At 38.5% G+C, this 26,032-nt stretch overlaps 1 protein-coding gene across 3 annotated transcripts in view; it reads right to left on the reverse strand.

The window, feature by feature from the left end:
- Positions 1–276: 276 nt before the first annotated feature.
- SETD3 (SET domain containing 3, actin N3(tau)-histidine methyltransferase) overlaps positions 277–26,032 on the reverse strand; it is a 49,757-nt gene continuing 24,001 nt past the window's right edge. For all 3 annotated transcript variants that reach the window (XM_083614639.1, XM_083614640.1, XM_083614641.1), the window contains exons 7-13: positions 12,162–12,220; positions 10,701–10,815; positions 7,110–7,184; positions 4,574–4,740; positions 3,664–3,749; positions 2,595–2,755; positions 277–1,647 (exon numbers count right to left, since the gene is read on the reverse strand). In XM_083614639.1, the coding sequence (XP_083470765.1) occupies positions 1,201–1,647; positions 2,595–2,755; positions 3,664–3,749; positions 4,574–4,740; positions 7,110–7,184; positions 10,701–10,815; positions 12,162–12,220 (1,110 nt within the window). In that variant the 3' untranslated portion in view covers positions 277–1,200. The remainder of the gene's footprint in view (positions 1,648–2,594; positions 2,756–3,663; positions 3,750–4,573; positions 4,741–7,109; positions 7,185–10,700; positions 10,816–12,161; positions 12,221–26,032) is intronic.

The raw sequence follows: 26,032 nt of genomic DNA on the forward strand, positions 1-26,032 counted from the left end.
AAGAATCTTCCACTGAAAGCCAATACCTGACCTTTGAATCGCTTGTTGTCACATGATTTGAGAGGACAGTGCCCCACCCACACGCCAAAGCGGTCCACACTGGTGGGATCCAGTTCCTCTCACCCCTGCTGTGTGTATTCACACATTCCCCAGACCCTGCTGCTTACCACTCCTATCCCAACTCCCTTGCGGCCTGTGTAACCAGAATTGAAATCTAAGTCAATACGTCCAACGCTTATGCTCATGCAAAATGAATGAAATAGCAGCAGACACAAATTAATCAAGTTTTACTTTTAATAATTTTCTTAGTCAAAAGTGTAGCTTTGAAAATCTCTAGCTATTTGTGAAAATCTGAAAAGGTTGGGGAGCAGCCTCACTCTGAACAACACAGTTTGCATCTGGAGGCTGGGCTGAGCTGCTTCCAATCTCTTCCTTCACCAAATTAAACCAGTGCCATTTTGAAATTTTAAAAAAGTCAAGCCTTAAAAAATAATAATAAACAAACTGAGGATGTACTGTAGTTGCGCACTTTGATTTCAAGGATATGGTGGGGTGGGAAATTAAGTTTCTTGTACAGTAAACCAAACCACAAAATAAACGATAGTTCATAGAAACCACTGTAATTAGAATGTATTCTTAACGTGTGAAACCTAGTGAAAATAAGGTTGCCACCTTACATTTTTAAGGGTGTATCTACTTTTCAGTGCATCTACTCTTTTGTGCTGCTCTGATCTCTGCTTATACCAAGTGGTCAGTCAGTCAAACTTGCCACCTCCTTGGGCAAGAAAACAAGCTTTACATTTTAGAAGTCAGAGTAAACAGAACAGAAAGATAGCAGATAAAGTTGAACTCTTCCCTAGGAAGTAAACACGTTTTCCTAACCGAGGGCTGCACAATTCTCCAAAGGTACCACCTCTCTCATTTTTCCTGGACCCTAGTCCTCCAAAAGCAAGATGGCAATCTTAGTAGAAAAGGGATGCTAAATCTTTTAAATAACTTAAAAATCTTTTTTTTATTATTATTATAAAGCAGCAAAAAACATTTTCCTCTGCAGAAAGAAGTGTTAGGAAACACACCAATTTAAATCACTGTTCGAAGAAGAAGAAGAAGAAGAAGAAGAAGAAGAAGAAGAAGAAGAAGAAGAAGAGGAGAACACCTGCTAGTTTTCAATTTCACAATAAATTCAAAACTATTTTAGAGCTATTCTTTAACCTCATCAGTACTGTCTGAAGAAGATTCTTTGGCATCTTCAGTCTCTCTGTTACTTTCCTCTTGATTTAGATTTTCGTTTTCCGATTTGGTCCCGTTAAGCAAAGAATTGTCACCATTCACAAATCCGTTTGCTGCAACTTCTGCCCCAATGGCTTCCTCAATCTTTAAGTCCTCTTGATCCTCTGTCTCTTCGTCCAAGTTTCTCAAGACAATTGGGAGTCTTGAGTCTGCCACAGTATTCTCTAGTAAGGCAATATTACTCTCTTCATACTTGGGGAGGAGAACTCCTTCTGCCATTTGTTTGCCGTAGTACTCTCTGTTGGCGGCTGCACTCTTGACTGCTTTCTCCAAAATTTCTTTCTCTCCTAAGCGCAGTTTAATAGCCATTGTCGCGTGACAGGTAAGGTCATGCGTTTCCAAAAAAGATTTATCATCCTAAAAACAGAAATTGGGGAGGGGAGAAGAGAAGAGAATAAAACGTTGTGTATTCACCAAAATCTAAGCAGGGCTTTGGATTTTAACCATAAAGCTGTACTTCTGTAAGTGGTCAAAGGTACCAGTTTTTTACATTGCTGTATTAATCATAACAATGCCATTGTTATGCCAGGTCAAATGTAAAAATGAATGCAGTTATACATAGTGAAAGGTAGCAGCTGATAGGTGTTCTAGGCCTAAGAGACAGAGAGTAGAGTCATTAAAGTGAGCAGGTAATGCTGAGTATGAAACAGTCTTGGAATCTTAAGTCAGTGGAGGTCTGAAAAAAAGGAAATGTTTGCAATTTGAAGACAAAAGAAGACAAAAGAGTTTCCATGCCCAGAAAGACATAGAGTAGCTGGAATGAGTGTGTCTGAAAAGTGGGTATAAATCATAAGCATTAAGAGGTCCATCCCTGCCTCCTCAACCCCAAAGTACTGCACACATACTAAAATAGAATTTTTTTTTTCTCAGAATCCCAGCATATGGGCTGTAGATCATGGTCCATTTCTGAATACAGTGGTACCTCGGGTTACATACGCTTCAGGTTACAGATTCCGCTAACCCAGAAATAGTACCTCGGGTTAAGAACTTTGCTTCAGGATGCGAACAGAAATCGCGCAGCGCTTCAGGTTAAGAACAGTTTCAGGTTAAGAACGGACCTCCGGAACGAATTAAGTACGTAAGCAGAGGTACCACCGTACAAAGTTCAGAAAACCTACAGTGCAGCAGCCAAATGATGAGCTTACACCTCTAAACATCTCTCAAGCACAAAGAATACTATTAACTCCTTTCTAGAGGAGAAAGGCACCAAAAGGGAATGTTTTAAAAAGACAAACTCATTCCTATGAGATTAGACCAAATATCCCGTTAGGTTGTAAGTACGAGCATGCTCTTAGAAGTCTTACCAAAATAGTGGTTTTGTAGGTTTTTAACAGAAGAGATGCCCTGGCTTCAAGGAATGTCCAAAGTTTCACCTCATTGTCCCAGCTCACTGGAAATTCAGAATTGCCAAGAGTGAAGATTCTGTCGATGGCATGCTCTCCTATCAAGTGTTCCTTCAGCTCATCTGTGAGGCGGAGAAAGGACAATCAGCAATTGCTCCATTTATTTTGGCCTCTGGAAGGCTAACAAAACCAAACCATTCATAAGCATTAGTAAGTGGACCTGTTGCTTTCTGAGTTCTTCAGAGCTGAAGCTCCAGACTTTACTGGTAAAGAATCGATTCTCTAAATTCAAACAGAGAATTGTTCCATTTATTCTGGCCATCACCAAGTTCAATGTGATTTTCTTCCAGCTAAGTCTGTGAAAATATCACAGCCTAAGAAGGCTTCACCATCACAGAGTGTGTATTGTTCATAATTTTAAATTGTTGTGGTTTTAAATTGCTTTTATTTATTTCATCTTACAAACTCACCTTGAGAGGGGTTTTATTTTTGCATAAAGCGATAAATAAATACCTGACTAATGATCTTTTATTTGCAATTCCACACCTTCCTCAATATAGCATCTCCAAGAGAAAAGAGGTATAAAAATCCTGAAGAATATATTTTGGCTTCCAAACTAGGCTTGTAAATAGCCATTTGTGTAATCAATTGTGACAAGTAAAATTTGCCTAGGTTGGTTACAGCATGGTGTTGATAATGGCAAGGTTGCAGGTTCAATCCTTGCATGGGACTGCTGTATATTCCTGCATTGCAGGGGGTTGGACTAGATGATCCTCAGGATCACTTCCAACTCTAAAATTCTATAAAAGCTTTTGCAAACTGGAAAATAGTCTTTCCATATCTTCAGTGTTCCATTAATGTCTACCAGAGGATGATATATATGGTCAAAAAGGCTAGGATGTTTTTTTCTTTGGTGGGCTAGTAATTTCTCTGGAATTCTTTGGAGGGCTGAATTTTCTTTCCTTAATCCAATTTTGACCTTCAAACAATCGAACAAAATTTGATACAATTTTTCATAAAGGTTTTTTACCTTCCGTCATGCAAAACACTCTAAGGAAAGCCAGAAGCTGGGCTGAGATTGGAGGCTCTGTTGAGTGCAAGGCAAACACACTAGAACTAAAAAAGAAAGTAAAAAAAAAAGTGAATAAGATGTCAGTCTTTGGTAGCTTGATTATGCGGTATGAAAATCCTTAATTTATAATATATTCTTATTATTGTAAAGTGAAGCTGTATAAGGGTCAATCCAATTTCTGAGCATTAAACTGAAGCTGTTCAAACTTTTCTCAGATAAAAATTGAACAGTTCCTTCTCTATAATAGATTAGTCAAGTATTACTTTACTATTACTTTATATAACCACCTAATAAAAATTGTGCATGCTTTCATTTACCACGTTAAGGCCTATAGAAATCTCATTTCCAAGCTACAAAATATTAACACTTGCTCCCTTGACATACTGACCATCAGAAATTATTGAAAAATCCATTAGAAGAAAATCTATTCAATCTAGCAAGATGGCTGGTAATTCAACCAAAGAACACTGACTAGATATTGTACAATAGTCTGAATTAAAAAGATTATGGTTCAAAAGCAACAGTGTGTGTTTGGATTTATGGTTCAAAAATGAAGGATGCTGAAAGCATTATAGGTCACAAATAGACCATGACAGTACTTTTATAATGAGGGGAAACAGAGAGCAAAAATAGCAAACCGGCATATTCTCTTGCCCTCCAACAGACAATTTATTCTAAAGATGTTGGTAAACGTGTCTCATAATCAGCAAACTTGCTTAATAACAGCAATTTAAGATAACTATATAGGAGTGAGATATAATGTAGGCCCCACCTACTTTAATGAACAGCAGTTTTGCTATAATGTTCTACTTGACCTTAGAGCTTGAAATGTTTCGATACAAAAACAGCGTCTTTCAATTTGACTTACGTTGGGATGCCAGCGCGAGCTAAGACCTCTGCCTTCATAGCATACAGCCTGTCACTTTTACTCACTCCAAGCTTTATTTTCACTCTGTCATGTGAATTATTATCAAAGAAAAACCCACTGTGGATCACAAATTCAGCATTTGACCGAGTGCCATAAAAAATGTAAATCTAGGAGGATGAAAAGAGAAGCGAAGGGACAGAAAAATAGCTTAGGATCAACTCATGGAATGACAAATTACACATTACACAACCCCCCCTCCCCATACTATAGTGCTGCAGACCACAATGCATATGAGAATGCTATCTTTAAATAACGGACAAGGCAAACTTTAACCCTAGGAACTACTTTTACTCAAACACTTTGGACGCTGTTCTAAACACAGAGACCTCTACCTGCATGTGCCCAAAGCTCCTCCATTGACCATCTTCAGAACTACATGCATTAGAAATAGAGAGCAACAGAATTCACACAGAAATGCAGCTTTTTCCAAAAAATGGTGTGCCGTGAGTTGTCAAATGACTTGACCAATCAAAGAAAGAGAACACCTCACCTAAAAAGATGGCATCCACATTCTAAAGGGACCTCAAAATATTACTGGGTATTATTCCTGAACTAATTATTCCTGAACTATTATTCCGTCTAACAGAGTTTGCTGATATTGCGCAGCGGGGGGCAGGGGGGAAGTTAACTGAGATTTTCCTTCTGCTTACCTTCCCAAGACCACTGAATGGAAGCCAGCTAGCCGAGAGACTCGAGGTCTACTCTACGTGTTAAATAACATTTAATTCTATAAATGTGTACTCTAGTTATCAGAACTGGTGTCCTATGATTAATTTTGGATAGTGCTCCCCCTTTTCAACAGATATCCAAGAGAATGCTTATCCTCTCTCCAGTGTGTCAACTCTGCTTCATCCTTCACCTCTGTCACATTCTGTTAGCCACCAGCGGATTTATACTTGGTCTTTTTAATGGAAAAAGCAAAGATAACCTGAGCGGCAGGGGTGCAAAGTTTTTGCAAAACACCAAAGCTAGTAAGTTTTCCTAATAACTAGAAATGGAAACCTATGCCCACTAGTGAGAAGTGGGATTCATGATCAGTGTGACCCATTTCACCACCAGCTCTGCCAGCACCAAAATCAACTTCTGGTGAGATATTGCCAAAATCTCGCAAGGTTTCTCGTGATTTCGTCAAGAGCTTGTGGGACTAATGCCGGCACTGCTTCTGAGGCTTCTGCTGCCTGAGGCAGCTGCTTGGCCCAGCCCATGTGGGCTGGCCCTGTACTTGCTAGAATATTCTGGTCTGTTCCCCTCTTCATGGGGATGGAGGGGAAAACAAGGTCTTGCTGCTAGCCCACATACATATCAGTTTAAGGGTACAGAGCATAGCATATACCAAGAGGAAGGGAGCACAGTTGGGAAAGGAACAAAACAGAGACTTAGAGGAGGTGGGAACCAAGTCCCCCGAACAGCAGCACACATCAGTAGAAGAAGAATATCTGCATCCTGATCTTTTTAGTAATTCACGAGCCAGTCACTATGCTGCTTTTCAGGTACCAGTGGCTAATGGATGCCTGGATTTTTCTTTTCTCTCATATATAAGTACCAAATTTAACTTAATTGTGTGCAAGTTTATGGGGACAAATGACCTAATTTCTTCTTTTCTTTATTAAATTTGTATACTGCCCATCACCCGAAGATCCCAGGGTGGTTCGCAACGGACTATGAGAACATCCAATAATTTTACTTAATAATGTCGTTTGCTAAATTAGCAGCTGGGACATGTTTCAGAATTGCAAGAAATTTATGAGAAATTGTAAACCTATATGAAGCATCCACTTCAAGCTGTTGTGACAGGGTGGGGTATAAACAGCATTAACAAATAGCTCTTTATACTACATCACAGGGAAGTCCAAGAATTAATGGTCAACAGTAATAATGGACAACATGAATCGCAAGGATATTAGAAGCGAGCACTGAAGGCAGATATTGATGCCTGTTAAAAGGAGCTATACATCCCTTGGAGAATGGATCCTGACAGCTGAATTGGTTAGTGACATCATCTTTTATTTTCTGGACGGTTAAGTGGTAAGAAGTCAGAAAACAGCTGAATGTGAACTAAATAATGCCAAAGAGCAAAATGCTGAACAAACAATGGCTGCCCAGCTCATGATGCTCAGGTCAAGTATTTTAAACGCCCTCACCTACGTGAACATTTCTACCAATGTGCTATCATTCAAAACAAAAAATGGCTGAGTTACTCATGGCACAAGGTAAGGTTGCTTTAGATCAAGGCATTCTTCTTCCTTTGCAATGACAAATGCACTTTTTATGTTACAAAAAAGAGAGCTATCTATCCTCAGTCTTTATAACACATTTGTAAGGAATGTCTCACGGAACACTCCTAGTGAAAATTAACAAGACTCCTGAAGCTAAATTAAAATTGCATGTATTTACTATCAATTGGATGCATCTATACATGTATGAATTCTACACATGGAACTTCAAATGTTAAATCACACACACATCTCAAGATTACCTGTTCATCAGCCTTAAAATCTTGAAGTGCTACACATTCACAACGGTCATCTTCCAAATTGTAGCCTGTAGTGATCTATAGAGAGGATTCAAAAGAAAGAAGAAAAATGTTCAACATTTTATAGTTCAACATTGTTTGTATGAGCCTGATCTTCCTTTAAAGCAGGCACCCCCCAAACTCGGCCCTCCAGATGTTTGGGGACTACAATTCCCATCATCCCTGACCGCTGGTTCTGCTAGCTAGGGATGATGGGAGTTGTAGTATCAAAACAGCTGGAGGGCCGAGTTTGGGGGTGTCTGCTTTAAAGGTTGTAAAATGACCACTACTTAAAAAATAACAAGAAGAAACAGCACCTACTACCCTGTAACAAAGTCAAGCCCCTTTGTCCTTGGGGAAGTTACCTTGTATTTTCCTTTCTTTTAGAGCAGTGATTGGGGAACCTGTGCCCATCCAGCTGTTGCTGGATTCCAACTCCCTTTAGCCCCAGCCAACATGGCCATTGGTCAGGGATTATGGGAGTTGTAGTTTAGCAACATCTGGAGGGCCAGAGGCTCCCCAATCCTATTTCAAAGGCTGGTGAGAGTTTGGTCAGATAATCCCCCCATTTTTTTTTAAAGATGGGGACAACATTTGCACACTTCCAGCTTGCAGGGACCTCACCTGTTCTCCAAAAATTCTCAAATATTACAGAAAAGCTATAAAAAATGGCACCCTTCTAGATCACTTTGTGTTGGTCCTGAGTTGACCCCTCTCGCACATAACAGTGCTGTTGAGTTTCAAGTTACTCCCATGGGGTACTCTGCAGCACTGCACTAAGAGAACTAGTTTCTGTCACACACTTCAACTCTCAGTGCATTTTTCATCACTCTAAATCAAAAAGAGGAGTGGATAACTGTGAATCTTTGGGGGATACTTTCTTCAGAGGACTCCAATTTATTTGCAAATAATCTCTTTATCTGAAACTTAGGTAATTATTCTTAGATGGTGATGGGATTTTGCTGTGGGAAGATGAAGAAGTTGCCACTTAAGCATATTTCTTTTATCAAACCACAAGGATTAAAGTGGCTCATTATTAACATGGAAACTGTCGCACAATATTATTTTCATAAAGCAGGAATGTTCTTGATAAATCAAGCTGTACAACACAGAAAACATACCAATCTCAAGGAACAGGCCTCATACATAGTTGTGTCCTGAAGATGTGATTTGAAACAAAATCTACAGAGGTTTTCAATTGGGGCTGTAATGCTTAGTTGAATAATCAGTTAAATCAATAGATTTAAAATCTTTTGACTGATTTAAGAGAGTGCCCTATTTAATCAGGCAGAAGAAGAAAAAGAGGGTTGCAGGTATCATCTTAGAGGAGTTATTAATCTTATATCACATACAAGTGAATGTCTTTTCTAGTATGTTGCCTACTCTGACACATGCCATCATCTAAATAGAAAGGGAAAATGTTTTTCTTCTTCTTTAAACTAACACCTTTAATCAGAATACTTTAAATTGGATGACAATCAGTTTCAAGTGTTTCAGGTCTCTTTTAATGTTTCGATATATAGAATTTGTGGGAGGGTGCCTGGTTTTATGGCATATGAAACTTGTTTTATGGGCTTTCATTTTCATTTTTTTAAAAAAAGCTGTTCCTCTCATTCCCTAGCTTTTTTGTCCTTCTCAAAGGTTTCTCTTTTCCTAATATCATTTTTGTTTGTATACAAGTGTTCCAAACAAAAAAGCAGCTTGGAATTTGGGCATGTCGGATTTTTATAGTTCTATTAAAAAAAATTTCCTCTTGTCCCAGGAGCTGAAAAATGAGGAGAAACTATCCATGGGGGATCAAACCCATAAGGACTAGCGCAGTAGTCCTAGCTAATCCCCAGCACCAACACCCAGGGGAAATATAGACTACAGTCTAGCAAGGGGGGGAGGGGGGCTAGGAAAAGCAAACAGCCACAGCAAAGGGCTCTGAACCAAATAAAATCCAAAGAGCTAATGGACAGTTTTGATTTTGAGTATCAACCTGCCCACAACATTCATTGAGCTCAAGGGAAACATCCCCTTCTATATCAAAGGGACATGAAGAGTAAACCTTAAGACATGAAAAATAGGCCAATATATGCACAAAATGATGCATTAAGAAAATGTTTCATCAAAATGCAAACTTTGGGTCCCCCCCCTCCGAAAATGCTTAAACTCAATGTTACAGTGCTGGTCAGGTTTAGTTATAGGTCCCCACCACAGTTCATGGACTGAGGGTGGAAGAGCAACAGATAGGAGGACTCCTCCCTTTATTACAGCTGGCTACATTCCAGCCATACAAATTATTGAGGTTTACATGAACGCACACTCTATCCAGGCAAAACTCATGCATATCATCCCAGTTCAAGGACACATCTACTCGGGCAAAGGCACTTGAAGGGGGCACACGGTAGGGTTAGCGAGAGGTGTGGAGGAGCACCAGCCTGAGGGAATGCCAAGGGCTAGACAGAGAGGCTTGAGGGGCTGCATATGGACCTAGGCCTGAGATTGCTATATTATTATATTATAATGAAGGATTTCCCTGTGAGCTTAGCACAACTCTGGCCTCTGATTCCATACTGATGCTCCATGAAATCCTGACTCACTGCATGAAAGCTGGAAGAGAGACGACCCTGCCTTCTTTGAAGTCTGCTGCAAAGTTGGTGCCGAGATGTTTCTCAAGTCAGTCAGCTATAATGCATCTCTATTCTTGCTCTACCCCATGGGCCTTTCTTCTTCTTCTTCCACAAGCTAAATAATAAAAGGCTCTTTTGGTTTTAGCTGGAACTGTGTCCATCCTGCTTTCTCTTGCTCCTGACACTACTAATTAGATCATCCTGCTCCAAGAACTCTGTCAAGAATACTGTCTTCATGTATTTCTCATTGTTATTTTCTAGCGGTATTGTGACTTGACAGTCAAACTGGTTGCTGGTGCTGCCAGAGGTTTAGAGCCTACTGGACGGAGAGGATCATCATGCAACAAGCCCAAAATTACTAGTATTAATACTATGGAAAAACAGAGATACAAGAGATCCATCAGCTGGTATCAAACATCATAGCTCGAGAAAGGAGGGAACATATCTTTGTTTTTACTGCAGATTTCGATAAAGACAACTTCTGCACAAAGCAGTTCCTTTGCACATACTTTCTCCTCCCAGCAAAACTTGTATTGATGATTTTGTTCCTCAACATTATATTGTCCTTCTCCTCCTGTCTAGCTATTAGTTTTAAGGTGGTAAGGTCCTCTGAAACAAACATTCGCATCCCCAAAGCAACACCTTCCATGCCTAGAGGGTGCCCCCCATTCTGCTGCTTACTATTGGAATTCTTTTACCTCCGAGTGTCTGGCTCCTTCTCTTGTGTGTTAAACACCTGTTAAAAATATCTCCTTTCTCCTTCGTCCTGACATATTTAGAGTTATCTTGTCAACCTGAGACATATCCATTATCCCAGGGATAGCCGCTGTGGATTAGTCAATGTGCTATTGGACACTCTCTCTCTCTCTCTCTCTCTCTCTCTCTCTCACACACACACACACACACACACACACACACAACCCAACAACACTGTTCTTACCAGCCCATTGGTGTGATTACACATGTCCCATAAAGGAATCAGTGCTAAGGTAACCCGGGAACCATCCTCAGCAGGAATCTGGTTTTGTCGTGTCATGACAGAGGAAACTGCCCATCTACAAGACAAAATACTAAGTTTAGTGAAAGCCATAGACAAAAAGTTCCAATTCAGATTATAATCCTTCCCAACTTTCTGCCAATGGCAGAAAAAAAATCTGCTCTTAGTACCAACCAGTCGGGTGAAAAAGACATATTGTTAGAATTGAACAGGGTGCCTCTGAGCACATTAAGAGCCAAGGAATAGCTGTTCAGTACAAGAACTGAAATGAGTTCACAGTTCTTTCAGAAGAACATCATTCTTTCTCCATTTCAGCAACCTAGGTATTTTTTTTGGGGGGGCGGGGAGTGTGTCATTTTGCTTGCTGTTGCTACTGCAAAACAATTGGGAATCAGAATCCCTTGCCAATCTACTGTCTTCCGTCCACTTATTCTGACCTTTAAAGGCATAAACAGCCTTGGCCCTTGAAGGAGCATCTCCACCCCCACTGTCCAGCCCAGACACTGAGGTCTACCTCTGAAGGCCTTCTGGCAGTAATTTCACTATGAGAAGTGAAGTTACAGGGAACCAGGCAGAGGGCCTTCTCGGTAGTGGTGCCACCCTGTGAAGCACCCTCCCATCAGACGTCTAAGAGATAAATGACTATATGACTTCTAGAAGACATCTGAAGGCAGCCCTGTATAAGGAAGCTTTTAATGACTGATGGTTCATTGTATTTCAAATATTTTGTTGGAAGCCACCAAAAGTGGCTGGGGCAATCTAGTCGGATGGGAGGGGACTAATAATAACATTATTGTTGTTGTTAACAATAGTAGTAATAATAATAATAATAAATCACTTGCAGCATCTAACTTTTGAAAACCTAAAGGAATGTGGGACAGACTAAACAAACAAACAAACAAACAAGTTGTATCCAGTTTTGGTTAATGTATTGGTTTGATGTGACAGCTCAATAATGTCAGAAAGTTAAGATAATTTCTCTGGGAGTCAATTCAGACATAGCAAGACTTCTATGAATGTAAGTCCTTTTCTTACAAAGCATGCTCCAGCGCGCATATATATATATATATATATATATATATATATATACATGGTCTTACTTTTGTTTTAACAGATACCAGAGTATTAAACAGTAACTGTGGGCCAAGACCAATTAAAAAAGTAATATAAAGCATTAAGAAAAGTAATACAACAGCATTTAGAAACAACCATTAATTAATGCTAACTGGTTAGCTATAAAACTTTTGATGTTAAAATCTAGATGGCTAAATTAATTATATTCTCCGATCTGTAATATAACTACTATGGCTGGACCAGGGATTCATGATTAATAACTTGATTATTTTCTAGGGAAGCATTTGAAGGCATTTAACAACCCACTTTTATATAAAAAGGGAAACCAACCTGTAATCATCATAAGTGAAAGAATCCTTTAATGGCAGTTTGCTGGCATTAGGATGGGTCTGAGAAATAAGAGGATTCAGAGAAGAGTTGAAAAGGAAAAACAAAACAAAAAACAACAACCAGAAATCAGTCAGCAGAATTTCATTATTTAGCTGCCTAACAGATCCTAACAAGAGCCAAATGAAGCAGGAGGCGTCCAGCCGCGCTACAGAGGGATCATCATGCTATTATGCTCTCATACATCACTGTCAACTTAATTTGTTGTGCCCAGCAGCCGCTATAAATCTGTTTCTTCATATTTCAAAGACTGGAACCCACAACATCTCACACACACACATTTAAGGTGGACTCCCATCTCCACGCCACACATAAAAACTTGACTGAGAAAAAGCTTGTCCCAATTCTTTTCTTTTCTTAACCTGAAACGTTAATTCTATGTTCTCCTTAGTCACACTTTAGGGGTGAATGTATTTTAAGCATCTCTCTTCCTTTACATCCAAAAATGGTTCTTTTTCTTTTTTTTTAATAATAATAATCAGACGTTACACATGCCTTGCAAGTCATAATACATTTAAATGTTGAAGCAGTTATGGTCACATGCATAGATTATATAATTATATATTGGACGTACCACATGTTAAAGGCTGCATGCCTTTGCACCTTACAAGACAGTAAGCCCTATTGGGATAAATGGAATTAAGCTCTGAGTAACCATGCTTAGAACTGGGAACGTAGGAAGCTGACTATTGGTCCCTCTACTTCAGTGTTGTCTATGCTGACTGCCAGGGACTCTCTAGGATTTGGGATGGAGTCTCTCTGGTCTTCTCTGATCTAGTGGAGGGGAAACCAAGGCGGGTAGAAAGGAACGCCTCTTCCCATCTATGTGAAGGAAATGTGAACATTTCATTCCTACTCCTTCTGCAGAATGCTGGGATCTCACTCTGGGGTTGGGTTGAAATACTCCACATCTGTTGGGAAAAGAATTCTGAGCAGGGAGGGGTTGTTTGTTTGTTTGTGTGCATTAACACCCACCCCCCAGGATAGCTCTGCATGAGACTCTTAATCTTAAGGTTGTGGGTTTGAGTCCCATGTGTTGGGGGCTCCCCAGGTGGGAGCTCATAACATGCCCGGTGCCTGCCGCTCAGCCAGCCCCAGAAAGAGGAAGCTCAACGACTTTGGGGGTGTCTCAGGAATTTTACTTTCTGAAATATGGCAAGCCTACCTTAATTATTATGAGGAAATAAGAATGATTTAAAAGAGGAATTAATTACACAGAACTAGCCTCTCGTTTCTGGCCAACCGACTTCAAGTACTTCCAAGGCCACTTTGCCTTATGCACTTTAAAACACAGTAGCTAAAAAGAATCATAGTCTTTTGAACATGCTTAAAAAAAACCCCTTTCCCCTCTTAAGAGATTGAGAGCCATTAACAGTATCATTTTAATATTCCATTTCAATTACAGTTGAATAGGCAGGTTTCAGTAAGTGATCAAATGAATGGTTATTTCTAATGATACAAATGAGTTTTGCTTGGATGTATCTTTGCAACACTGTTAATGCAAGGAGCTCTATGTAGTGTGCTCTTTTTTTTTTTTTTTTTTACTCTTGATGCATTAGCATCACAAGTGCATGGTAATTTATCATCTCTCACAGTAATGTACTTGCTGGCACTGTGTGCAGGACAGTAGGGGATGAGGTAAAAGTGGCTCAAACCGTAAATCAATTAGAAAACAAAAGCTTGTGCTCAGTGCACAATTTTAGGCAAATTATATATTACAAAAGACTGCCAATTGGGTGTTATGTCCCAGGTGTCTGCTCTCTCCAACCCCTTAAATTAGCCCTATGGATGGACTAGCTTTGAAAACCATGGCTCTCTCAACTAATAAAAAATAAGTGATTTGGTTTACATGCAAAATATCATTTCAGACTATTTTAGTTGCATATTCTCAGAATAATTTGTGTTAAGCTCAGTGTCACAATTTAGGAAAGTCATTATCACTAGTCTCATTATAAATCAAAAAGCATATTGAAATCAAAACCAAGCACATAATTTTTCAGTTATCCCATTTTTGCTGTTTGACAATGTGGGCATTGATACAGTGAAAATATATAATTCAAGGTTACACAAATGGTCCGATTTTGGTAAAAGTTACCTTGACAAGTAAAAAATGTTCACAGATAACTGGTTATTAATTTGCTTAGATATTTTGCATTGACATGGCGGGGAAAAACACATTAGAAAGCCAACATCTTGTCTTGTTATGGGCAAACCCTTTTTGAAAATACCTATGGACATCGTAAAACAACCTTAGACAAAAAGTGCTGTTATTGTACATTATTTTTGTGTAACAATTCAACTAAGAAAAGCTCTTCCAGCTAAGCGGTCATACTCTTTGGTTAAGATCGCTCTGAAGCAAAAATGGGATTGCTAGAATGGCTATGACTCCACCTACTGGTACCAAACTGGAACACATTTAATACAGAATACAGCCTTAGAACTCTTGTCTTAAAAACATGCAGAAGGGCAATTTTCTTCAAGATGGAATTTAACATCGATTAAATATAGATGATCAGATTACTTCACCACAGACTGCAAGAACTTTTGCAGAGAATGAAAGCTCACACAGACCTTATTGTTTTGAAATCTAGGTTTATCCAGTAAAAAACAACAAAAACAAAAACAATGTTGGCTTACAGAAAATTAAAAACTGACCTTGCTTTTGTTTTCATTATTATGATTTTTCAAAACAACAACAACAGCTCTTTAAACAAGACAATATACAATATTCCGATGTCACATTAAACCAGAATTCACCTAATAAACCCGGTCAGAGGAAGCTCTGTTTGTACAATGCGACTTTCAACCACAAAATCAATTAGCTGAGGGGGGTCAGGGGAACCCCAAAAACAATGCATGAGGTGAGGGGGGATTGTTCAGTCCAGCAAGCTGCCAGTACTGCAAAGCTGACTTACACCCTAATGTTCAACTGTGGCTTAAGGATTCCCTGCTTTGCTCTACTTATGCCCATGCCAAACCACAAGCTTGTTGTGTCCTTTGAACTTGGGCTCTACAAGCAAACCACGAGCCATAGCCCAAGTTTGTTATCAAGTGATTGCTACATTGCAGGGGTTGTATTAGATGACCCTTCCAACTCTACAATTCTGACTCCAATGCAACAAAGCAAGGCTTGTGGCTTTTTGCAGCCATGATCGAGGGAAGAGTGAAATGGGGAATTCTGAGTAGTGTTATACATGAACTATGGTTTAATATGACATTCAAATATATAGTCGTACCTCGGAAGTCAAACGGAATATGTTCCGGAAGTCCGTTCGACTTCCAAAACGTTTGGAAACCAAGGAAGCTCCTGCAGCCAATTGGAAGCTGCAGAAGCCACGTCGGACGTTCGGGTTCCAAAGAACGTTTGCAAACCGGAACACTCACTTCTGGGTTTGTGGGATTTGGGAGCCAAAACGTTCGACTCACAAGGCAATCGACTCCTGAGGTACGACTGTATCCATAAAGTCACTTAAAAGCCTTGTACTGAACAGACCAATTTAACCTCACGAAAAAAGGAGCAGATCACTGCCTCTGGAAAATCACCACTAACTAGCTTCACATGCTAGCGGATTCATGAACAGAGGAAGCCTAGAGTAGAGCCTCAATACATAGAAACTTGCCTATTACCATCTCAGGCTATGCAAATGGGTATTTCCTAAGATATTTTGGTCCAGGACATAATCTTAACAGTACATGCTCATTAAAAACATGCAATCTACATATCCACTATGTGCCATGGGTAACCAACATGGTTCCCTTCAGATGATGTGGACTACAACTCCCATCATCCCTCAACGCTGGTCATGACTGGGGCTGAAGTGAGTTGTAGTCCAAAATCTGGAGAGCATCATTTCAGTTGTCCCTGCCCTAAGGGACTATGTGGCCCATGTGTAAATGCTATGTTTGTCATCCCTTGGTTACTAACCTGATTCCAGCTCCTTCTCAGTATTTTCTCATTTCCTGCCCCAAACCATACTAATTCATCAAACACTGCCCATAGAAGAAAGTTGCAACAGAATGCAAACTTGATTATGCATTTTGAAGTGTATGCTTTGCCCATAAAGGTATTACTTCAAGGAGGAAAACATAGGACTTCTCAATCTGTGGATGCACATTTATAGTTCCAGTTTTATCCTGGTTGTGTTGCCGATACTAAAATAGCACTGAAAGTGGACACATTCCGTATCTATCACAATTGGTGTTTAATAATTGGTGTTTAATTTCTCCATTTTTTATTTTTTTCTCGTGATATAATTGGGTTACAATTGGGACAAATACTGATTTACAAACGGAATATTACAATTTCCAAAAGGATTAGCCTAATTGGTGGCAAGAAGAATATGCTTTAAGGGCTTGCAGCTCCAGTTAACTATTCTCCCTCAAATTTACTGATTGGGCTGAAAATTTTACAAGCTTGAGAAAGCGTTAAAAAGACAATTCAAAGTGGGACTTATATGAATTATAGAATTTGATTATAAATGTCATACTTGTACTGGGGTTGAGCCCATATAAGATTGAAGTGGTGGTGGGTTCTTAGTTACTTGAAAGTTTTGAAGGATATTTGTGAGAATGTCTCATCTACCGAAAAAGGGTGGGGAGGGAGGAACACCAGGAGACAGAAGAGGGTCAAAACCAGAATCAGATTTTAAGGCTGAAATATTGAAAATGTTTGCGGAAATTAGACAAAGTGAGAAGAATATGGAGGATAAATTGGAGCATGTGGATACAAGAATAGAACAGGTAGACACGAGAATTGGGAAAATGGACCAAAAAATTGATGAAACTGTAAAAGAATTGAAAGGCCAAATTAAAGAAGTCTCTAAGAGAACACAATCCTTGGAAGAAGGAATGAAGAAGACAAGAGCAGAAATGAAGGAAGTGAAACGGGAAGAAGAAAAAATAAAAGCAGGACTATCGGAAGTGAGTAAGTCACAGGAGGAAATATGGGACGCAATCGCCATGAATGAATTGAGGCAACGGGAGGTGAATCTTAGGCTGAGAGCAGTCCCTGAAATTCAAGGCAAAAATATTAGAGAGAAATTGGTAACAGGGATAGCACAATGGCTGGAACTACAAAAGGAAGAAGTTGAAAGATCAGTACAGAATGCATTCAGAATGAGAGTAAGAACAACTAAAACAAGGAAAGCGCCTGGAGATTGTCTGATTACTTTTAAAGATAAAGATATGAGAAACTTAATTCTTCAAAAAAATAGAGAAACAAGATTGAACATCGAAGGGAATTATATAATTATTTTTAAAGACATTCCAGTCAGACTGCTGAAACGAAGAGACCCATATAAGCCATTGGTCCAAATTCTCAAGAAGAATAAGATTGAATTTAAATGGGAGTTCCCTCAGGGGATTTCCTTCGTCTACAAAAGCAAGAAACATAGACTTATAAGTCCGGAGGAAACAAGTAAATTTCAGAGGCGCTACAAGGAATTAATGGAAGAGGAAGAGGAAGAAAAAGGAGCGGTAGGAGGAGTTGGTCCGCTGGGGATGAAGTTTCCGGAAGAAAAGGAGAAAAAGAATGGAGGGACGGATGAGGAATCAGATGGAGAAGAACAAGAAGAGGATAGATTATAATAAAATAAATTAATTTTAATTAGGAAGAAAAGATGGCACTTAAACTTTGGAATTGGAATATTAATGGAATGAACGATAGGAAAAAACGAAATAAAATTGAACAATATTTAAAAAAGAAAAATTTGGATATCATCTGTCTTCAAGAAAGAATCGAAATTTCAAACAGAGATAATTGACAATGATGTTAAGACAATGTCAAAAATGTACAAAATACTTTTGGAATGGCAAACGAAAGATGAGGAGATAAAGTCGGTTATGATACATTGGGCCAGAGATTTTGGTTATAATATACAGTTGGCTGATTGGGAAAAAGTATGGAATGAAAATATGAAATTTACTGCATGTATGGCGTTAAAGGAGAATATTATGAAAATGGTATACAGATGGTATATTACACCCGTAAAGTTAGCAAAAATGTTCAAAACATGTAACAAGTGTTTGAAATGTAAAGAAAAAGAAGGATCATTTTTTCATATGTGGTGGGAATGTAAGAGGGTAAAGGGTTTCTGGGAAATGATATATAATGAGTTGAAAAAGATGTTTAAATACACGTTTATAAAAAAAACCAGAAGCCTTTTTGTTAGAAATAACAGGAAGAGAGATAAATAGAAGTGATCACAAACTTTTTCAGTATGCAGTAACAGCGGCAAGAATATTAATGGCCCAAAAATGGAAACAAGAGGAACTACCGACCTTGAATGAGTGGAGAATGAAACTTATGGACTATGCAGAATTGGATAAAATGACTGGAAAAATCAGATATCAGAAAGATCACAAATTCATCGAGGACTGGGGAAAGTTCATGGATTATCTGAAAACTATCTGTGATGAACAGACAACGCTAGTGGGTTTTAAGGAGGCTTTGTGATAGTATAAGGTATATTGTAAAAAAGAAATAGAGATGGAAAGATAATATTAAATTGGCAATATCATATAGAAAATGCGTGAAGATAAGAAAAATGGATGATTGAGGGATGTGCTGGTGGAAGTTCAAAAACAGGAAATTTGTAAGCATGGTTGTACGGATTTATTTATAAAGGAAAAGCTTAATAAAAATTTATAAAACCAATAATGTGTTAAATGGCAAAAACTAAAAATGATCAGGGAAAATAAAAGTCAACAGCTTTATACAATGTTTTTGAAAGCCATCTGTACCTTTTAAGATACTTTTTTCAAAGGAAATTTCCTTATTTGTACAGTTCCAGAAATCAAGCTCTACTCTTAATGGAGCACAGGAAACAATACTGAATTATAATACAAAATGATTACTGTTTCACAGCAAAATATACGTGTTTAGAGAATTGTGTTATAAAGAAATTAATTGCTGAATTTCTGAGAATGCTTTCCAGAGTTTTAAAGTATGTTGGCGTATCTCTGCTGAAGTGACCAAGAGAAGAATACTCTGATTAAAAAATCGATTTAGCATGCAGCTTCTCTTTACAGTCCCTCGGTAAAAATGAAATCTCCCTAACAAACACTTAATAAAACCTGTCAATATATCTAGAAAGAAAAATGACACAAATGCATTAAGTATTAAATACCCTTGGAAAAAGTCACATATTCCATGAATTTTTGATGTACTATCTTGACATTAATGTAAAACCTTGATATTTATAATTGACAGATATTTAATAAAGTATAGAATATGGCTGCTGCAGAGCATGCAAATTTTTCAGGTTGATCAAAAAGAGATAGACACTTATTCAAATGAAGCAACCAGTTGATAAATGGCAAAAATCAGATCTTTTAAGTTCATGCTTCCTTAGCTTTGGAAGCAGTATTACGTTCACTTTATTTTAGTCAACTCTGAATATGTAGCAGACTTCTAAAAAAATGCAAATGGGAACATTAGGACAAATGCTTAATTGAAAAGCACACACTGCCGTTTTATTGGACTAGTAATAAGACTATTTACATGGATATTTGTAAACAAGGAAAGGTTTGAAGATGGGAAATTTAATTCTAATAGATGGTGAATCAAGAGACCATGGCATGCAGTACAACCCTATGTATGTCTACTTCAATCGCTAGGATCATGGTCAGCTCCATTTGCTTAATAATTTATCCAGATTATAACTAACACTTTAACACATAGCTAGGCAATTCCATAACTGACATAGTCAAGAGTTCACATGCCACCTTGGAAAATATATTATCACCTCTTCTCCTGTCAATGGAAGCCTTGCTCTTAATTATTCCAATTTTACAAACAGATTAGCGCAGAGAAAAACAAAAAGAGAAGGAAGGAGAGAACAAGAACAACACTGAAATGTGCCTGTATTTAAATATCAGCTGCCACTTGCATTGCTGTTTAATGCATTGCATGAGCAATCAGAAAACTACCTTCAACTGTTTTCCTGCAGCGAGTAATGGCACTGCAGAATCTGGATTGAGTTCATTCCTGTATTAATAGCGCACACATGCATCTGAGTTCACTGACCAGTTAATGTTAACTGTATGCTGTAGAATATGATGGCTGCCAGAAGAGGCCTTCAGAAGTCCATGTCTTCACATGAGCTTAATTTGCTGGTGAGAAGAATCCATACATTAATTCTCATCTTTCCAACAGCCAAAAGGAATCCCTGAACGGCACCAAGATGAGGTTATTTTCTTTGTATCGTCTCAACGTGGGTTATAGTTAAGACCTTTGTGGCAAAAAAGCAAGGGGACTTTAAGGTACTTAGAAGCTTAAGATTTTCACCTTGTTAAGTTGCATGTCTTTGAACACAGAGCTCAATGCTTTTTCCCCCCTTTTGACCAAGCACAGTGCTTTGCTGCCTCATTCTCAGTGGTCTCCCCTTTATCCTAATGAGATCTCTTTTCCTCAGCCCCGTCCTATTAATAGGCAGGAGGGGGAGGAGAGATCTCATTAACAATCAGACTGGATGCTACATGATGATTTCAGGCCAACGTGTAAAGTGTGCAGAAAAAAAAACAAGCATGTGCCATGCATGTGCATAAGGCTTGCTGCAGTAAAATCTATCAGCACTTTCTGGCCGCTATTGCTCTGTCAGCCACAAAAAACCTTTGAAGCAAACAGCTCTAAGAGAACCTCTTCTCTCTAAAGTTGCTGTAACTGCAAGGCCTGTTAAACAAATAAATAGCAGAAAAAGCAGATCTGCAACATTTGATTAATAAGGTACACTGGTTGATGAAGTAACTGTTTCATTATGAGTACAATACATCAAGTGGCAAGAAGAGGTATCTTAGAAGAGGCATCATCACTCCTTTTATTACAGGCATTCCCACTCTTCTTTCACGTGGAAGCAGAATGCCTCTTCTAAACTGATACAACACATATGTACATCCACTTTAAACTATTTTATCCCTATGCAGCTTTAACCAATCAACTAAAACTCAGCTGATTAAATCAGCTGTTCCCCTGATTAGGTAATAGCCGTATCAAAAAGAAACTCACCTGGTTTGAGTGCTTTCAAATTAAGTAATGTGTACTAGGATAACTGAAATTATGTTTGCAAATAATGAGATATGACTGAATTCAAACACCTTATCATGAAAACTACAGAAGTTAATAAATAATATCAGCTGCTTAACAAATACGCTAACAGAATATGAACAAATAAGAGATTACATGAAAAAAATGGGCCCCCATAATCGGCAAAAATATACTACTGGATATCTGGGAAAACATTTTGCAAATGGCATATAGATTCTCCATAAATACAGTAAAAAGGGTGGACTGTTTTAATATCATGACTAGGTGGGTATATTACTCCAATTCAGATACAAAAGATCAATATGTCAGCAATAATACTTTTTTCTAAAATATGTAGATTGGTTTACACACCATCTATTAAAGAATGGATGTAGAATAAAATGCAGGAGGAAACCAAATATTCTCAATTGCAGTTAGAATCAGTAGCAAAATAATCAAGAGTAACAATATAATTTTTGCAAATATACAAAATAGTTCCAACATATAATCAAAACAATATTGATCAGAAGGCGCCTTTCTATGCATTACTAGACCTAAATACTATTATCACTTTATTACTGACTACTAAACTGGGAAGCTAAATTTAGTGCCTTACTTCCAAAACCCAGCTTGCAAATTTAAATTTAGAAGCAAAGCACTAACCACAGTTTGCTTATTGAAATATCGCAGCAGCAAACAACTGTTAGCAAAACTCAGGAAGTGGAAAAAAGAACTTGTGTAAAATGAGGAAGAAGGGGCAAATGAACAAGCAAAGATTTTTCTGATCACCAAGCCATGGCTTGGCATTAAATTGGAACAGAGCTTAAGTGATATGTCACAAGGTAAACTAAATCATTCCTGATACTTAGAAGCACGCCATATTGTAACTTTATGCACAATATAAATAGCAAAAAATGTTAGCGGAATCTTCAAAGAAACATTGATGATGAAAATTTTATTCAAACTTTTAGCCTAGTATTAGTAATCTGGGGACATACAGAGGAAAGAATTCTGCCATCTGAGTTTTGAACGACATTAAATTAATACCAAATTTCAAAATAGGGTATTTCACAACTTGGCCACATTGAATAAGAGTCTGCATAAATAATGCTCGACACACCCCAACACTGTTTAGCTATGGATGGGTTAGTCAAGTGCTTCTCTCCCCCAGAGAATCAGTGCTGAAACAGCTGGGATGCTACACAGCAATAGTTCCTTGCTGTGCCTTCTAACTGACTGCAACCATCTTTATGACTAAGTCTAAGAGAAGTAACATTGCATTTTAATGCCTACACCCCAACTGAAAACAATAAAGAGGGCATAGTCATGGGAAGGTGTGAGGTTGATCACCTTAAGGATATTCCAAGCCTCTTTCCTAATTCTTATTTTTTTAAAAAAAATCAAGGCTGCCACCCTTTCAGTGAAAGGAACTGTAAGGGAAAATACATTATCCAATTTCTGCCCAGTGAGGGCAAAGTAGAAGAATAACTGACAATAAATTAGTACTACAATCAAACGGTGTGTGTAGTACTAATCAAGGTAGGATGAAATCAAGGTAGGATGTAGCCTACCTTGATTTCAGCAAGGCATTTGACAAGGTGCCCCATGATATTCTTGTAAAGAAGCTGGTAAAATGCGGTCTTGACTATGCTACCACTCAGTGGATTTGTAATTGGCTGACTGACCGAACCCAAAGGGTGCTCATCAATGGTTCCTCTTCATCCTGGAGAAGAGTGACTAGTGGGGTGCCACAGGGTTCTGTCTTGGGCCCGCTCTTATTCAACATCTTTATCAACGACTTGGATGATGGGCTCAAGGGCATCCTGATCAAATTTGCAGATGACACCAAACTGGGAGGGGTGGCTAACACCCCAGAGGACAGGATCACACTTCAAAACGACCTTGACAGATTAGAGAACTGGGCCAAAACAAACAAGATGAATTTTAACAGGGAGAAATGTAAAGTATTGCACTTGGGCAAAAAAAAAATGAGAGGCACAAATACAAGATGGGTGACACCTGGCTTGAGAGCAGTACATGTGAAAAGGATCTAGGAGTCTTGGTTGACCACAAACTTGACATGAGCCAACAGTGTGACGCGGCAGCTAAAAAAGCCAATGCAATTCTGGGCTGCATCAATAGGAGTATAGCATCTAGATCAAGGGAAGTAATAGTGCCACTGTATTCTGCTCTGGTCATACCTCAACTGGAGTACTGTGTCCAGTTCTGGGCACCACAGTTCAAGAAGGACACTGACAAACTGGAACGTGTCCAGAGGAGGACAACCAAAATGGTCAAAGGCCTGGAAACGATGCCTTATGAGGAACGGCTAAGGGAGCTGGGCATGTTTAGCCTGGAGAAGAGGAGGTTAAGGGGTGATATGATAGCCATGTTCAAATATATAAAAGGATGTCACATAGAGGAGGGAGAAAGGTTGTTTTCTGCTGCTCCAGAGAAGCGGACACGGAGCAGTGGTCCCAAACTACAAGAAAGAAGATTCCACCTAAACATTAGGAAGAACTTCCTGACAGTAAGAGCTGTTCGACAGTGGAATTTGCTGCCAAGGAGTGTGGTGGAGTCTCCTTCTTTGGAGGTCTTTAAGCAGAGGCTTGACAACCATATGTCAGGAGTGCTCTAATGGTGTTTCCTGCTTGGCAGGGAGTTGGACTCGATGGCCCTTGTGGTCTCTTCCAACTCTATGATTCTATGTGTGTGTGTGTGTGTGTGTGTGTGTGTGTGTGTGTGTGTAAATAAATTTGAAGTATTGTTACAATTAATTATTATAAAAAATTAAATACCAACAAAAGCTGAGCTAAAACTGTGTCACTAGTCAATAAGAGCCTATAATTAAATGTGCATCAACCAACTTTCCAGTGTTCTATTAGCACATACTCTGCAAGTAACTCAATGTCTTTTGAGTAGATTTCTTCATTGTTCTTCTCTTCCAACAGTAATTCTTGTCAGCTTGCATTATGCAGAAAGGCACACTCAAAAGATGTACCCTTAGGAAACCCACACAGCTTTCTAGGGCAAACTAGATCAATCATATGGAAGGACCAGCATCCATTAAACCAAAGGTATTGGGGGGTGGGGAGAGAGAGAGAGATGGGTATACACATTGTAATATCTCAAATTTATTTACTATACTCATGTCACCTTCCAGCTGGCCTATAAAACAATGAAAAAGATCGTGCCTTAGAATAAACACTAACCTAGGATAAACTCATTGAATACACTGGGACATTCTGAGTAAATATGCTTAGGATTGCACTGTTATGAATTTTAAAGTCCCACTAATTACAATTAATTAGAATCAAGCACAGATTTAAATATTTTCCATTCAATAATGTGGTGAATCAAAGTTACTAATGGTCTGATTCTATGCATATTTACTTGAAGCAAACAACAATGGAACTTGCACTCATGTATAGCACATGATGGGTATATAGTACCACTTCCAGGACTAGGGGCACCATGTCGCTGAATACAAATTGCTGGGAGACTTCCCAAAGGAAGCTGTTGGTTGACTATTGTGTCAAACAGGATGCTGGGCTCTTATGTTCTTACATAAATTGTGTTTTTTGTAAGTTTTAAAACTGTTCTCAATGTTGTATTTTAAATTGTTTTAAGCCCTGGGACCTTAGGGTGAAGGATGGGAAATTAATAATAACAAAAAACTTTGAACTACCTTGGAAGGTGGTGGCCTGTCCTTCACTGGAGATTTTTAAGCAGAGGTTGTATGGCCATCTGTCAGGGATTTGTTACTTGTGATTCCTGCATTGCAGGGAGCTGGACTTGGTGACCCTAGGGGTCTCTGCAAATCTGATTCTATAAATTGGCATTTAATATAGTATTCGGTATAATCATATAATCACTAATTCAATACCTATAACCTTTACAATGTAACATTCATTTTAATGGCCAGACTGTTCAGTAATTTTTAGGTACTACCAGTCAGTATGCCAATCAGAGTCTTACTTAGCAGCTATTTGTTTGTTTGTTTGCATTTATAAACCACTTAATATTTTAAAAATCTCTAGGTAGTATTTTCACCGAAAGCTTAGTGAAAACACAAAAACTCTTCGTGTTCTAAACAAAAGCTATTTTCACCAGTCCACTGAAATTACCTGATATAATGGTGGTTAGCAGAACCCTTTCTACATGGCAAGAGCAGTGCGTACAAGAGAGAGCAGTATGTTAGGACTTTCAAATGACTTAGGATTACTTTGGCTAGTGCAGCAATTATTGGACAGCACTCAGAGATGTGAACAGAGGGAAGCAATTATGCTTAAGTTTTATCACAGCAAACACAGAAAGAAGCATTTTATAAGTTTCACTTCAGAAACATTCCAGCCTCCTACACTGAGACGTATCACAAGACTCTAAGAGTGTATAAGATAATCCATTTTCTAATTTAGTTAAATTACTAATTTCCACCAAGATAAGTCCCTTAAATAGTTTAACAGTGCTTAGAATATATATCTCCTTTGAGTATTTCACTCTAGATACACCAGCTTTCTACTGTGCTTTAATTTTATTGAACATTCATAACTGCAGTTACATCAAGAAAAAAAAGTATTAAATCCTAACAATAAGGCCTATGTATCAGTGAAAAAGTATGATTAACTGTTGAGGCATGGAGTCCCAAAACACAGATAACATCCCTGGGGATGGAGGCAGTTGCTCTGTGGAAGTGCAACTTGATATGAGGAAAATAAGCGGTTGTACTATTATAGCTGCAGAATCAACTGCTCTTCTGAATTTGTGGACAGGAGAGGGGTTAGAAACCTCA

The sequence above is a fragment of the Podarcis filfolensis genome (assembly GCF_964270895.1).
Source record: "Podarcis filfolensis genome assembly, chromosome: 1".
NCBI classification, from domain to species: Eukaryota; Metazoa; Chordata; class Lepidosauria; order Squamata; family Lacertidae; genus Podarcis; species Podarcis filfolensis.